At 47.9% G+C, this 15,912-nt stretch overlaps 1 protein-coding gene across 10 annotated transcripts in view; it reads left to right on the top strand.

Annotated features, from left to right (window-relative positions):
* Nucleotides 1-2,423: 2,423 nt before the first annotated feature.
* Nucleotides 2,424-15,912, top strand: part of ATP11A (ATPase phospholipid transporting 11A) — a 103,654-nt gene continuing 90,165 nt past the window's right edge. For 7 of the 10 annotated variants that reach the window (XR_003753924.2, XR_005661166.1, XR_003753923.2 and 4 more), the window contains exon 1: nt 2,425-2,579. Coding sequence is in view for 6 of the 10 variants with exons in the window: in XM_029048218.2 (XP_028904051.1) it covers nt 2,541-2,579 (39 nt within the window). In the remaining 4 variants the exon portion in view is untranslated. Of the gene's footprint in view, nt 2,580-15,912 lie in introns of all 10 variants that reach the window. The other 3 variants (XM_029048219.2, XM_029048220.2, XM_039914920.1) reach the window with 1 other exon arrangement.

Below are 15,912 nucleotides of genomic sequence, written 5' to 3'. Positions count from 1 at the left end.
ATCAGTACATTAAGAAAAGGATGTCCCGAATATATAGCACATGATATAGATTTTTAAGAGCTTTAATTACAGAACTTACTGAGAGTAACTTTTTGCCACTTTTTAAAATATGGAAGTTAAAATGGCCATGCAGTCATGAGATAAAGAGCATCCCGTGGCTTAGTGGAGAGAGCATGGGCCTGGGAGTCAGAAGGACCTGGGTTCTAATCCCCATATCTCTTGCGTGACCTCGTGTGCAGTATTAAGTGGTTGGGAGAGTACGAGAGGGTTAGTAGACGTGATCCCGGCGTACAATCTATTGGAGGAGACAGAAGGTAAAGTAAATGATAGGTACCCACGTAACTGTCCCACTTTTTGTCCGTTTTCTGTTACGCAAAAACAGGGGAGAGGCGTTCTTCCCTTCATATGTCTGTGGATACAAACACCGTGGGACTTCAGATCAAATACATTTCAAGTGGCAGTCATGTAATTTAAGCCATCCGGTGTGCAGTTCTACAGGTAAATTGAGGAAGGAGTGAAAATGGAGAAGATGGAAAGAGAAGGAGGGAAGGGAAAGATAAGAAAGGTCCTCAGTCGATTCCAGTTGTATCCTTTCCCAACCAAAAGTAAGGGGAGGAAAAATTCCAACTGTAATCAGATGTGCAGAGCAACCAGGTGATGGGATCGACAAGTAGCAGGGATTTCAGCTCGTTTTCCCATAGCTTTATTGACTCTGCGAACTCATCGACTTGGTGTCTTCATAGAAGCAGCCTAGCTTAGAGGAAAGAGCACAAATTAGTGATTCTGCCACTTGTCTGCTGTGTGACCTTGGGCAAGTCCTTCTGTTGCTCAATCAATTGTGTTTATTGAGTGCTGACTTGTGTGCAGAGTACTTTTTTAAGTGCCTGGGAAAGTTCAAGCAGCATGGCCCGGTGGATGGAGCCCGGGCCTGGGAGACAGAAGGTCATGGATTCTAATCCCGGCTCCAAATGGCAAAGCTGAGATTTCTGTGCCCGGTGAATTCACGACTAAGGTCTCTTTGTCCTTTCTTTATTAAAGCTTGGAGGGCAAAGGTCAATCAAAGATAATCGGAGGGTAGAATTCCACCAGTCGGTAGGGATTAACTGAATGAGACTCAAATGTTTAGATACTTGGAACTAAAAATGTCTTAAAATGACTCCTGTAGTTGAGGATTGATGGTTCTGCGTAGGTAAAGACAAACGGATTGGTAAAGAAATTTCACCATTCCATCTTCTAAGCTTCCTACAGGAAGAAAGGAAGCAGTGGTTAGGTATTGCTCATCCCACAAGATGCATTGTGTAGGATTCTGGTTATATAGATAGGTATGCATATATATCTATAATTCTATGTTGATGCTGTTAAATTTTCCTCTCCTGGGGAAGCTAGTGAATTTCACTCCCATGCAGTTATCATTGCAGTGTCCCAAACTTCAAGGTAATGAGCTGAGGGAGGGCCACTTCACACTTAATTTTTATGATTTGCTGCGGTTTTGTAAGCCGATCAATTCAAAGCGCCCCAAAAGGTGTTGGTTTTAGTCTTATTTTAAAATGTATAATACCTATGGAAAAACACTACACTGTTTTCCAGATCAGTTTGAATACTGATCTTTGCAAGTTGAATATTTTTGAGGGGTACCAATTTAACTCTCCTTGATGTGCAGCACAATGTGGGAGTTTTTCTGGATTGAGCAGTGATGTTCCTAATTTAATAATTACTCTCACTTATAATCAATTAGCTTGGATCTACCCCGGGGGGGGGGGGGGGAGAGATACACAAGAGAGACAGGTGGCGGGGCGGGTGTAGTGCGCATGCTCCGAGTCCAGGCGGGCCGAGCGCGTGCGGGTCTCGGCAAGGGGGCGGGGCCTGGGCGGGGCCTAGGGCGCCTGCGCGAGGGGAGGAAGGGGACGGGGCCGAGTGCGGCTGCGCGACGGGGCTTGAGCAGGAGGGGCGCGGCCCTGTCTGGGTGTGGGCGGGGCTCTAAGGGAGGGGCTGTGTGTCCTGGGCCGAGTGCGCCTGCGCCGGAGGGGGTGTGGTCTGTGGGGGCGGCACCGAGTGCGGCTGCGCGGGAGGGGGGGTTTGAGCAGGAGGGGCGTGGCCGGGTCTGGGCTCTATGGGGGGGTCCTGCGCCGAGTGCGGCTGCGCGGAAGAGGGGCGGGGCGAAGTGCGGCGGCGCGGAAGGGGGCGGGGTCTGAGGGCGGGGGGCGGGGCCGAGTGCGGCTGCGCGGCGGGGCTCTGCAGGGGGCGGGGCCGGGGGCGGAGCGGGGGGCGGGGCAGGGGCCGGTCCTGGGGCAGGGGCAGGGCCACGGGCACCGCTACCCTCCCCGCACGCCAGTGCCCTCGCTGCCAGCAGCAGCAACAGGAGCAGCAGGAGCAGCAGCAGCTGCAGGAGTTGCAGGAGCTGCAGGAGTTGCAGCAGGAGCAGGAGTAGCAGCAGCTGCAGCAGCTGCAGCTCGGCCGGGGACGGACGGTCCATGGAGCAGCGCTGAGCCCCCCCGGGCCCCACCACCTTGGGCATCCCCCCCGCCCTGCCCACCGGAGCCATGGACTGCGGCGCCCTCCGGACTCTCATCAACAGATACGTGAGTCACACGCTGCCCTCCCTTCCTCCCTCCCAATCACCCTCATAACCCTGCGATTTCTAAAGCGCTCACTCTGTGCCAAGCGCTGCGGGCGGGGAGGACACAAGGGCGGCAAGTTGTCCCCTGTAAACTCCTAATAAATGCCATCGTTATCATTTTTATTGTAGAAGGTCATCAGGGGGTCCCACGTGGGGCTCCCAGACGTCATCCCCATTTTCCAGATGAGGCAACTGAGGCCCATTCACTCGCTATCTGCTGCTGAACTGTACATTCCAAGCGCTTAGTACAGTGCTCGGCACATAGTAAGCGCTCAATAAATAATAATGTTGGTATTTGTTAAGCGCTTACTATGTGCCGAGCACTGTTAGCGCTGGGGTAGATAGAGGGTAATCAGGTTGTCCCACTTAATACTATTAAATACTATTATGCTAAATACTATATTCATATATTTATATACTATATTATACTAAATACAATTTAGTACTATTGAATGAATAATAATGATGCTGGTATTTGTTAAGCGCTTACTATGTGCAGAGCACTGTTCTAAGCGCTGGGGGAGATACAGGGGAATCAGGTTGTCCCACGTGAGGCTCCCAGTTAATCCCCATTTTACAGATGAGGGAACTGAGGCCCAGAGAAGTGAAGTGACTTGCCCCCAGTCAGTTGAATAGCATTTATGGAGCGCTTACTAATAATAATGTGGGTATTAAGCGCTTACTATGTGCCGAGCACTGTTCTAAGCGCTGGGGGAGATACAGGGTCATCAGGTGGTTCCACGTGAGGCTCACAGCCTTCATCCCCATTTTCCAGATGAGGCAGCTGAGGCCCATTCATTCAATAGTATTTATGGAGCGCTTACTAATAATAATGTGGGTGTTTGTTAAGCGCTTACTATGTGCCGAGCACTGTACTAAGCGCTGGGGGAGATACAGGGTAAGGAGGTGGTGCCACGTGAGTCTCACAGTCTTCATCCCCATTTTCCAGATGAGGGAACTGAGGCCCAGAGAAGTGAAGTGACTTGCCCACAGTCACTTGAATGGTATTTATGGAGCGCTTACTAATAATAATGTGGGTGTTTGTTGAGCGCTTACTATGTGCCGAGCACTGTACTAAGCGCTGGGGGAGATACAGGGTAATGAGGTGGTGCCACGTGAGTCTCCCTGTCTTCATCCCCATTTTACAGATGAGGGAACTGAGGCCCAGAGAAGTGACTTGCCCGCAGTCACCCAGCTGACAAGTGGCAGAGTCGGGACTTGAACCCATGACCTCTGACTCCCAAGCCCGGGCTCTTGCCACTGAGCCAAATTGCTTCTCTATGTGCAGAGCACTGTACTAAGCGCTCGGAACGGACCATTCGGCAACAGATAGAGACCGTCCCTCCCCATTGACGGGCTCACAGTCTAATCGGGAAGTGAAGGGACCTGCCCAAAGTCAGCGGCGGACGCGGGATTAGAACCCACGACCTCGGCCTCCCCAGCCCGCCCGCTCTCCGCCGAGCCGCGCTGCTTACCGAGCGCTCACTGTTTGCGGAGCACTGTGCTGAGCGCTTGATCCCTACGATTTGAGAAGCGGCTCGGCGGAGGGAGCCCGGGCTGGGGAGGCCGAGGTCGTGGGTTCCAATCCCGCCTCCGCCACTTTTATCCAGTCATTCATTCGATAGTATTGAGCGCTTATTCTGTGCAGAGCACTAAGCGCTTGGAATGAGCAATTCGGCAACAGAGACGAGAGAAGCAGCGTGGCTCAGTGGAAAGAGCCCGGGCTGGGGAGGCAGAGGTCATGGGTTCGAATCCTGGCTCTGTCAGCTGTGTGACTGTGGGCAAGTCACTTCACTTCTCTGTGCCTCAGTGACCTCATCTGTAAAATGGGAATTAACTGTGAGCCTCACGGGGGACAACCTGATGACCCTGTATCTCCCCTAGCGCTTAGAACAGTGCTCGGCACATAGTAAGCACTTAACAAATACCAACATTATTATTATTATTACAATTTGGCAAGAGAGATGAGAGAAGCAGCGTGGCTCAGTGGAAAGAGCCCGGGCTTTGGAGGCAGAGGTCATGGGTTCGAATCCCGGCTCTGCCACTTGTCTGCTGTGTGACTGTTGGCAAGTCACTTCACTTCTCTGGGCCTCAGTTCCCTCATCTGTAAAATGGGGATTAACTGTGAGCCTCACGGGGGACAACCTGATTATCTTGTGTCTACCCCAGCGCTTAGAACAGTGCTCTGCACATAGTAAGCGCTTAACCAATACCAACATTATTATTATCCCTGCCCAATAACGGCCTCACACTCTAAACTTATCAGCTGTGTGACTTTGGGCAAGTCAATTCACTTCTCTGGGCCTCAGTGACCTCATCTGTAAAAGGGGGATGACGACTGTTAGCCCCGTGGGGGAACAAACTCATTACCTCCCTCCTCAGCGTTTAGTACAGTGCTTTGCACATAGTGAGCGCTTAACAAATGCCATCATTATTAATTCCCTCGCCGCCCCCCACCGGCCACCCCACCGACCCCTTCCGAAGAATAATCACTCATTCATTCAGTGCTATTTATTGAGCGCTTACTGTGTGCAGAGCACTGGACTAAGTGCTTGGATAATCACTCCTTCATCCAATCGTACTTCATCGAGCGTCTCCATAAGTACGATTGGAGGAATGGTCATTTCTCCAATCGTATTTCTTGAGCGTCTGCTGTGCGCGGAGCACTGTGCTGAGCGCTTGGGAAAGCACAATCGAGAAGCCGCATGGGGTAGTGGAAAGAGGGCTGGGGAGTCAGAGGTCGTGGGTTCTAATCCCGCCCCCGCCGCTTGTCAGCTGTGGGACTTGGGGCAAGTCACTTCACTTCTCTGGGCCTCAGTTGCCTCATCTGGAAAATGGGGATGAAGATTGGGAGACTCACGTGGCACCACCTTATTACCCTGTATTTCCCCCAGCGCTTAGTACAGTGCTCAGCACATAGTAAGCGCTCAACAAATACCCCACGTGGGACAACCTGATCACCCTGTACCTATCCCAGCGCTTAGAACAGTGCTCGGCACACTGACAAGCTGATGACCTTCTGTAATAATACTAATGATGGCATTTGTTAAGCGCTTACTATGTGCAAAGCACTGTTCTAAGCGCTGGGGAGGATACAAGGTGATCAGGCTCTACCCCAGCGCTTAGTACAGTGCCTGGCACAGAGTAATAGGTTTATAAATACCATCGTTAGTATTATTATTATAATGCCTGTCTCCTCCCTTCTAGACTGAGCCTGTTGTGGGCAGGGATGGCTTCTCTTAATTGCTGAATTGTAATAATAATAATGATGGCATTTGTTAAGCGCTTACTATGTGCCAAGCACTGTGTGAAGCGCTTGGGAGAGGCCACTGTAAGGGAGTTAATCATTCGTAATTACGGTACTTGTTCAACGTTTACTGCGTGCCGAGTGCTGGACTGGAGTTAATCATTCGTAGTTAGGGTCCTTTTTAAACGCTTACTATGTGCCGAACACTGTACTAAGCGCTCGGGAGAGTCCCCCGAAATAGCTTTAATCATTCATAATTAAGGTACTTGTTAAGCACTTATTGTGTGCCGAGCGCTGTAGTAAGTGCTTGGGAGAGGCCACTATAATGGAGTTAATTCGTAATCATGATACTTGTTAAGCAGTTACTATGTGCCCAGCGCCATACCAAACGCTTGAGAGAGTCCACTACAATAATTTCTAATTATGGTAGTCATTAAACCCTATGTGCCAGGCACTGTACCAAACGCCGGGGTGCATACAAACAAATCGGGTTGGAAGGAGCCGCAGTCCCACGTGGGGCTCTCAATCTTGATCTCCATTTTCCAGATGAGGGAACTGAGGGCCAGGGAAGTTAAGTGACTTGCCTTAAGTCACAGCCGACAAGTAGCGGAACAGGGATTAGAACCCAGGTCCTTCTGACTCCCAGGCTCGGGCTCTAACCACTAAGCCATGCTGCTTCTCTGAGTTGGTAGAAAGGTTCCTGTTCCTCTGTAAACAGCACCCCTTTTTCCCCCCCTCAACTCGTAGCCCGTGGAAGTGTTATGAGATGTGGGTAGGGAGGATGCCAGGGCTTCTGCCAACTTCCCTCTCTCCCGCTTCTTTAGCTCACCTCCTCCCCTGCCATTGTGCACATTCGCAGAAAAGTATCGTATGAAGCGCTTAGTACAGTGTTCTGCTCCCAGAAAGTGCTCAGTAAATACCATTGACTGTTGCCCCCAAGTACTTAGATCTTGAGCCCCATGTGGGACAGGGCCTGGGTCCAGCCTGATGGATTGGTACCCGCCCCAGCGCGTAGGATGGTGCCTGACATTGGGAAGCGTTCAGTAAATAGCACCAATTGATTGTAACCCATCCGGTGAGGAGCCACCGACTGCGCCAAGCTTCCTCTTGTTCGCCACCTGTTTATGAAGGAAGACTGCTGTTTTCCTCTTCCTAATTGGAATTGTTCCCACTTCTCCCTTCCAACCCCGCAGACAAATCCAACAGCTCTGGTGATTGTCAGGAGAATTCCGATCTTGGGTTAAAAAAATAAAGAAAATGTCATTTTCTTTGGGTAGGCCAATCTTGGGTCCCCCAGGCTCATGCCTTAGCTGCTCAGAGCTAACTTGTCAGGGGGAAATGAAGCTTGCTTATGAAGGGACTTGTTTTTTTTCATTTCCCTTTGGATGTCGCATCTGTCGTGGTGAGGTTTTCTCTCCGAAGAGCCAAGCCCTGCTTTTCACCGACGACTCTGTGGAAATTACTTTTTAAACTTGGGAAGGAGGTTGCAAACCCACTTCTGGGCACGGTCTCCCAGGGCCCCTGAAAACGTCCTGCCTAATTAAATCCCTACCCCCCTCCCTTCCTCAGTCTAAAATCTTGAGCCGTTGTGGCCTATGCCCCACGATTCTCCCTCAAGGTCTAATTTCATTGGAAGAGGTGGATAAGAGCAGTCCAAATTGTACAGGCGAGGAGTTTTCCAAAGCTGAGGAAAAAGCGTTCTTAAGCTTCCCGCAGTCCCAAGGTTTTATTGTCAATATTTTTGAAACCGATGGGTGCTGCTGTAATTGGGCACCTATTATTTATTTATCTATCTCTATTAATGTCAGCCCCCCCCCCCCCCCCCGTAGACTGTGAGCTGGTTGTGGGTGGGAATGGGCCTGTCATTCTAGCGTACTCTCCCAAGCACTTAGTACAGTGCTTTGCACGCAGTAAGCGCTCCATAAATATGATGGGATGGATGGATGAATGAATTATCCAGAAGTACTTATTGACGGTAACTATGGGCCGGCCAGCCTGATAGGTTAGAATATCTGTTTACCCGGCGAGTCCAGACTTGGGCCTATTTGTTAATCTTTGCATATCGCCTTCCACTGCACACACTGGCCTTCCCCAATTCTTTCCCCCCCTCCCCTCCCCACGTTTACCAGATTTATTATTTATTTTTTTTTCACATCCTACCTCTCCTAAAACAGGAGCAGACCATACATGCGTATATCTCCTGCAGTTTCTCCCTGCTGCAACTAGAAATCTTATTCTGCACCCCCCACTGTCTTTTCCTTCCTTCATCCTCTTAACAAACCTTTGAAGTGATTTCCAGCTCCTGTTGATTCTTTCTCCCTCGTGCTTAGTAGGAGGGCTGCGATTCGGATTTCAGAAAACTTCACTTCTCAGAGGAGTGGAAGAGAGAGAGAACCCTAAGAGAATTTTCCCAGGCTTCTGTTTCTCATAAAATCCCCAGAGAAGTCGGACACGATATTATTTCCACTCTGTCTATTTTTAAAAGTCTTCAGTGTTGACATTTGTATCACATCGAAACGATTTGAAGTGTTTTGTGATCCTTTTATCCTATTAAACTCCTTTGCCATGTCAAAGATTGGACATTTTCAGGAGGCTTAATTGAATTGCATTGACTTTAGGGGGGAAGAAAAGGCTTTGGGTTGAATATTCCATTTTTACTTTACAGGTTTCTAATATGGCTCTATCAGATATCAAGTAAATAAAGCTCTCAAATGGTCAGAAACCCTATTAAAACAGGCCCGGAAAAAATAATTACTAATGTCCTGCAAAGTAAATTACTGCATAAAAATGGGGCAGCAGGAAAGGGAAATGTTTTTAAATTTCCTTCTAACTTAATTCCAAATGCTCATCATGAGAAAAGGAGGAAAAGGGCTCTTAAGGCTTGCTGAGGGGTTTAGGAAAGTTTATTTGGAGTTTAGCTGGGAGGACTGACCCCCTCCAGGTGAAATGAAGGATTAAGCAATTATCATTACGCTCGTTGCGCACATTGCCAGGATCCCGGCCATGCATTCATTCAGTGGTATTTACTGTACTGAGCGCCCCGGGCGAGTACAAACACATTTCCTGCCCACACCGGGCATATGTGGACTGCCTGCATGGAGCAAAGCTAGCAGATCATGGCCCCGTTGGCGGTTCCCCATGAGCTCTACTGATTATTTTCTGGGCCCCAAAGCCCTCTCTCGTGGTGCAGGGTGAAAAAGAGCTATTATTTCTCTTGCTTTCTAACATGTTTCTACGCCTCTACGATCAGAAACCTGTCTGTAAGCTTTTCCTTGCTGACAGGACAGATATTTCAGTAATGAGTGTTATTTGATAAATTATTGCTCTCTTGGAAAGGAAATCTATAAACATTTTCGGTCCCTGGAGAACAGCGTAGTGCTGTTGCATTAGAGGGCTTTAGGCTTTTTGAAAAGCTCAACAGTTTAAGTGAGTTCTGAAGAGAAGGCTTCTCGTCGTCTTAGCTGGCTGGTGACGGTGGTATTTGACCTCTCTATTGATTTGTGAGATCACTGTTTAGGTATATTTGCTGCCCCCTCAACCCCCAGCGTTATTGATTAAATTGGTAGTCCATTTGATTAAAACCGAGTATTGAAGTTAGAATGCCGAGTAACGGTGGTATCAGGTAAGCGCTTACTGTGCGCCAAGCGATGGGGGTAGATACAAGATAGAAGCCGGGCCTAGAAGTCAGAGGGACCTGGGTTCTAATCCTGCCTCCGCCACATGTCTGTGTGACCGTGAGCAAGTCACTTCTCTGTGCCTCCGTTACCTATCTGTAAAATGGGGATTAAGAGCTGGAGTCCCATGTGGGACAGGGCCTACATCCAACCTGATTAACTTGTATGTATCCCAACTCTTAGAACAGGGCTTGGCACATAGTAAGCGCTTACCGAGTACCTTTATATTGTAATGGTAGATTATAAGTGTTTAGAACAGTGCTTGGCGCATAGTAAGCGCTTAACAAATGCCATCATTCTTATAATTGGGTCAGACACAGTCGCAATCCCACTTGGAGAACAGGTACTGAGTCCCCATTTTAACCGAGGCCCAGAAACGTTAAGCGACTCGTCCCAGGCCACACAGCAGGGTAGTGGCAGAGATGGGATTAGAACCCAGGTCCTCTGACTCCCGGGCCCAAGCTCTTTCCATTAGACTATGCCACAAATCCAGTTTATTGAACACTCGAGTGTGGACATTGATCTACTGTAGGTTCCATCCAGAATAAGCGAAGCGGAGTCAACCCTGAATCCAGGTTCTTAGAGCGTTGAAAATATATTATAAAGCCTATAATACATATTTTTTAAATTCTCCGTGCAGGTCATGACTTGTCTCCTAGTTTATTTTAACCGTTACAGTAATTATCTGGGCTTTTGTGGCTGGGTGTTTGGATTATCACTTGCTTACCTGCAAAGTGTGTTCATTCTGCCCCAGGGCAGAGTCTCTTAAAGGAGGATAAAAGGCTGGGGAGGGGAAGAGTGCTAAACTGGCTGTGACCAAGGGTTATGGCAGGAACAATAAACCCCATTTCCTGCCCGGGGGCGTTGACCTAAAGCTTCCTCTTCCAGAACACCTGTGGGCTCCTTGATGTTTGCCTTCGGCTATACATTCATTCAGTCGTATTTATTGAAGGCATATTATATGCAGAGCCTCTGTACTAAACACTTGGGAGAGTACAATAGAACAATAAGCAGACCCATTCCTTGCCCCCGAGCTTACTGACTTCTCAGCTCTCCCACGACCTTTCTGGGTGACCTTGGTCAAGCTGTGTCTCGGAGCCAGTTTTCTCATCTGTAAAATGAGGATTCAAGGGAAAGCAGCATGGCCTTGTGATAAAGCACGGCCCTGGGAGTCAGAGGACCTGGGTTCCAAAGCCCGGCTCTGCCAACTGCCTGCTAGTTGCTTGCTTCGGCAAGTCACTTAATTCGTCTGTGCCTCCGTTTCCTCAACTGTAAGGTGGGGATTTCTCTCCTCTTTAAACCGTAAGCCCCATTTTGGGACAGGGGCTGTCTCCGACCTAATTAATCTCTACCTACCCCAGCGCTCAGAACAGTGTTTGACACATAGCACTTAACAAATACCACAAAAATACCTGTTAATCAACCAATGAATCAGTTGTATTTATTGAGCACTTATTTACAGAGCACTGTAATAAACACTTGGCAGGGTACAACGTAACGGAGTTGGTAGACAAGTTCCCAGACCACAATTAATTTACAGTTTCTAGAGGAGGATATAAGAGATTAATATAACTGAATTACAGATATGCATAAGTGCGGTGGGGCTGAGGGTAGGGCGAATAAAAGGTGCAGGGGTGTAGTGGATAGAACTCGGGCCTGGGAGTCAGGTCATGGGTTCTAATCCCGGCTCTGCCACTTGTCTGCTGTGTGGCAAGTCACTTCTCTGTGCCTCGGTTACTTCATCTGTATAATGGAGATGTAGACTGTGAGCCCCACATGGGACAGAAACTGTGTCCAACCCGATTTGCTTGCATCCACCCCGGGGCTTAGTATAGTGCCTGGCACATAATAAAGACTTAATAAATACCATTATTATTATTATTTAATACACTCAAAATGGGTGTGGGGGCGGGACCTGAACACAAATATGCATTTTTTGTGAAACTGAAGTAGTGTTCTCACTCATTTTGCCTTTTGTTAGCAAGACACAGCCAATCATCAGTTCTCTAATAACGGGGGCGGTGGTGCGGAGCGATGAGGAGTGAGGTATTCTTGGCTCGGGTAATTGAACCCCGCAAATAGCTAGAGAAGCAATGTGGCCTAGCAGAAAGAGCACGATAAAGACCTGGGTTCTAATTCCGGCTCTGCCACTCATCTGCTCTGTGACCTTGGGCGAGTTGCTTCATTTTTCTGTATCTCAGATTCCTCATCTGTTAAATAGAGACTAAATACCTGTCCTCCATCCCCGCAGGCTGTGAGCCCCACGTGGGATAAGGGACTACAAGAACCTGGTGGGATTCAAGCGCTTGCTATGTGCCAAGCACTGTACTAAGCACTGGAGTAGGTAATAATAATTGTATTTGTTAAGCACTAACCGTGCCAAGCACTGTGCACAGAGCCAGGGTAGATACAAGATCATCAGGTCCCACAGGGGGCTCTAAGGGGGAGGGAGAACAGGGATTGAATTCTCCATCAACTGGATCTTAGTAGCAGTGACTATGGCCAACTGTCACTTCCACCTACAACTCCTCTCTCTGCTGCCTCACTCCTTTGCTGAGCTACTGGATTCCCTTTAATCACTGGTATTTATTGAGCGCCTACTCCATGCAGAACAGTGGAGAAAGTATTAGTCCAAGCCATCTGGAAACAGAGAAGTGAAGTGACTTGGCCAAGGTCATCCAGCACGCAAGTTTTTGGAGCCGGGATTAAAACCCAGGTCCTCTGGGCTCTCAGGACCGGCCTCTGTGCACTAGACCACGCGCTTCATGAGGCTAGTCCAACTTCAGGCGGTGCAATGGAAACATATTCCGCCACAAATTCCCTGCAGTAAGGATGCCTTCTGCAAGTGCAGCTGGTAGGCTGTAAATTCGTGGTGACCTGGGAATGTGTCTGTCATGTTATTAGATTGTTCTCTCCCAAGTGCTTAGTACAGTGCCCTGCACCAAGTAAGCGCTCAATAAATATGACCGACTGAGGCAACTTGCAGCGGTTTTTTTTTTTAAGACGCCCAACTGACACCGTTGCAGAGTTGGATTGGGCTCCGCTCTGAGTCGATTCTTTTCACGTGAATGGCACTTACCTTGCCTTAGCAATGCGATACAATATTAACTTTGTTAACTGGTACCACAAAGTAGGATAGCAAGGACGTATGTCATCTCTGCTGTCCTCGTTGCCATGGCAACTCCTGTGGGCTCAGGGCACCATATTTCTTTAGTAAAGATCAGCCAGCGATCTGACTTCTGGTCTGACTTCTCTCACCCTGCTCTTCGAGGGGTCTGCATCATCTGTTGCTTTTTTTTTTTTTGGCTTTCCAAGATCCTTTGGAAATTGTGGGCAGGGACTGTTTCTCTTTACTGCTGCATTGTATTTTCCCAGTGCTTAGTTCAGTGCTCTGCCCACAGTAAGTGCTCAATAAATTCGATTGAATGAATGAAATGGATATAAAGTGTTTCCTTGAGAAGCAGGTGTTCTGTAGATGACTCGGCGGTGCCCTACACCTGGTAAGGGCTCAATAAATACGATTTAATAAATCTGGGGATTTTGCTTTCTCCCAGCCATTCCTTTTCCCAGTTAGGCAACAGGCACAGCTGAAACTGCCTCAGAGGGGCCATTCCTTAAAAGCCCTTGGCCATCTAAGTTTATCTGATAAGCCTTGTCAACTACAGGTACCCATGCAGCATTCTAATCATTTGGACCTGAAATTCTCTGGAAGTATTCTGAGAGTGATCTTTGCTGAGCCCCTAATCCTATTAAATCAATTTCATCCACCCAAGGCTCAGGTTTCAGGTCTGAAAAATTCTGTGCACGCATGTGTGTGCACACTCTTTTTCCGCCCTCCCTAGAGATGGTTTTGCTTCTCCTATATGTGGAGCTGGTTCATTTCATTTCCTTCTTCCTCTCTAGACAAGCCTAATGACTAAATAGAAAAGCAGCGATCGGGTTTCCCGGTGGCACTGACTAATCTCTTGGCTTCAGCGGAAAGAGGATTTTCCTCTCACCTATTTTAAGTCGAGGATTAGGGACAATTAGGTTCTTCTACCGGATCACCACCCGAACGGACGGTTTTCAGAGACTGCCAGGCTCCGGGATGTCACCGGGGTCCGATTATGGACCAGTCGGTCATAAACAAGACTCCCAGGCTCCGGGATGTCACCGGGGTCCGATTATGGACCAGTCGGTCATAAACGTCCCACGTGCCGGAAATCGGGGGGGAGGGGGGAGGGTGGGACAGGAGGAATTAATTAACTCGGATGTGGGTGACCTGTAAATCAAGTATCCCAGTTGGGTGCCTCGTGCGGGACGATTTGCCCAAGATATTTGGGTTAAATTAACTTTCCCTCTTGGACCTCTGTGAATTGGAACCCGACTATTGGAGGCAGATTGTTCTGAATTGTCCCAGAGCCAAGTTGGTGAGCTTTAATCCCCCGAGTGTATTTGGAATGTATAGCACACTGATGAGGGTTCAGAAACCCAGCTTGGGAGTTGGAGATTTGAGGTTGTGATCGTTGCAGGGTTTTAAGATAACCCCACCGTCATTCTAAAAATCTGCATTAAGGACAGGTTCTTCAATTTGGGAGATACATTTCATTTTTAATAACGGACAACAGCTGAGCAAATTTAAAATTCTCACTTGCTTTAGTAAAGTGTTTACCTTGCAAAAACCTGCAGCAGCCCTTCTCATCGTATTAATGCTGGACCTCTGAGCTTCTCCTCTCCTTCCTCCTGCTGCCTTGGGATAAGGTGGCGAAGTGGAAATAAGCCCGATGTTGGGGAGGGATTGTCTCTATCTTTGCCGAATTGTACTTTCCAAGCGCTTAGTACAGTGCTCTTAGTACAGTGCTCTGCGCACAGTATGCACTCAATAAATACGATTGAATGAATGAATGAACGTACCAGAAGAATCCACATTTATGGTTTTCCCCCAGCCCTCTTCCACAAAACCTTTGGTAATAATTAATCATAATATTTAAGTACTTATGGGCCAGGCACTGTACTGAGCACAGAGGACTGTGTCCAACCCAGTTACCTTGCATAGACCCCAGTGCTTAGTAAAATGTCTGACACATAGTTAGCGCTTAACAGATATCATTGTTATTAGGGGTGGATACAAGCAAATTAGGTGGAACACAGCCTCTGTCCCACATGGGACTCACAATCTTAATCCCCATTTTACAGATGAGGGAATTCAGGCTCAGAGAAGTTTAGTGAATTCCCCAAGGTCTCACAAGTGGGGGAGTCAAGATTAGAACCCAGGTCCTTCTGACTTCCAGGACGGGGCTCCATCCACTAGGCCATGCTGCTTCTGATTCGGCCTTGCCATCTTTACAGTTTCTGGAGGAGAATGAGAGCAACCAAGAGAATCAGGATGGAGGAAGTTTGGGCAGGATGTTAGAATGAAAGCTGGACCTTCAGTTTTGGAAAGAAAAAGATGACAAAAGTTTCTAAAACTAAGAAGGGTGTAGATAAAGGCAAACCCGGATGTGGGGGTAGTCTTTGAAACTGCAAGGTAGTAGGTTTCAGAAAACCCCATGAAAGCAAAGAGTGGGTGGATTTAATTAATTATGGCATTGTTATTACTGTGTGCCAGGCACTGTACTAGCGCTGGGGTAGATACAAGCAAATCAGGTTGGACACAGTCCCTTGTCCCTTTTGGGGCTCACAGTTTCAATCCCCATTTTACAGATGGGGTAACTGAGGCCCAGAGAAGTGAAGTGATTCACCCAAGGTCACCACAGTCAAGTGGCAGAGTGGGGATTAGAACCCATGACCTTCTGACTCCCAGACCCAAGCTCTGACCACTACGCCATGCTGCTGTGATTTGCAAATAGAATTCATCCCTCCCAGAAGTTGTGCAGACAGAGAATATTAGAAGGGGTCGGATCCATTCATGGCAAACAGCCCACAATAGGTTGCTAGAGAAAGTTCAGGATGTCTGATAATTGTCCAGAAGAACAATCAATCAATTGTATGAGTGCTTACTGTGTACAGAGCACTCAACTAAGCGCTTGGGAGAATATAGTGTAACAGATTCAGTAGACACATACCCTGCCCAGTTACTAAGACTGTTACCTGATTCCTCTATACCTTCTGTGACCTCCCTTGAAGACAGAATATTACCCTGGATGGACAACTACTCTGACATTTCTTACGTCTGTGGGATCTTATGTATTCCTAAAAATAAAATTCAAAATTTGCCTTATGAATAGAATGATGGATGTTAAAATCAACATCCAGATTCCAATCATTAAATTGGTTTGTTGATTGGCTCGCCACTCTGTTTCAAGAGAATCGAGAGGCTGATTCATTTCAAAAGACAAACCTATTCTTCTCCGGCCTAGACTAATTCATTTAAAATTCTTACATTTTAAATTATT

This window comes from Ornithorhynchus anatinus, chromosome 20 (genome assembly GCF_004115215.2).
Source record: "Ornithorhynchus anatinus isolate Pmale09 chromosome 20, mOrnAna1.pri.v4, whole genome shotgun sequence".
In the NCBI taxonomy this organism is placed as follows: domain Eukaryota; kingdom Metazoa; phylum Chordata; class Mammalia; order Monotremata; family Ornithorhynchidae; genus Ornithorhynchus; species Ornithorhynchus anatinus.
Note: the sequence above shows the minus strand (reverse complement) of the source record. Positions and strands in the feature narration are given on the sequence as shown.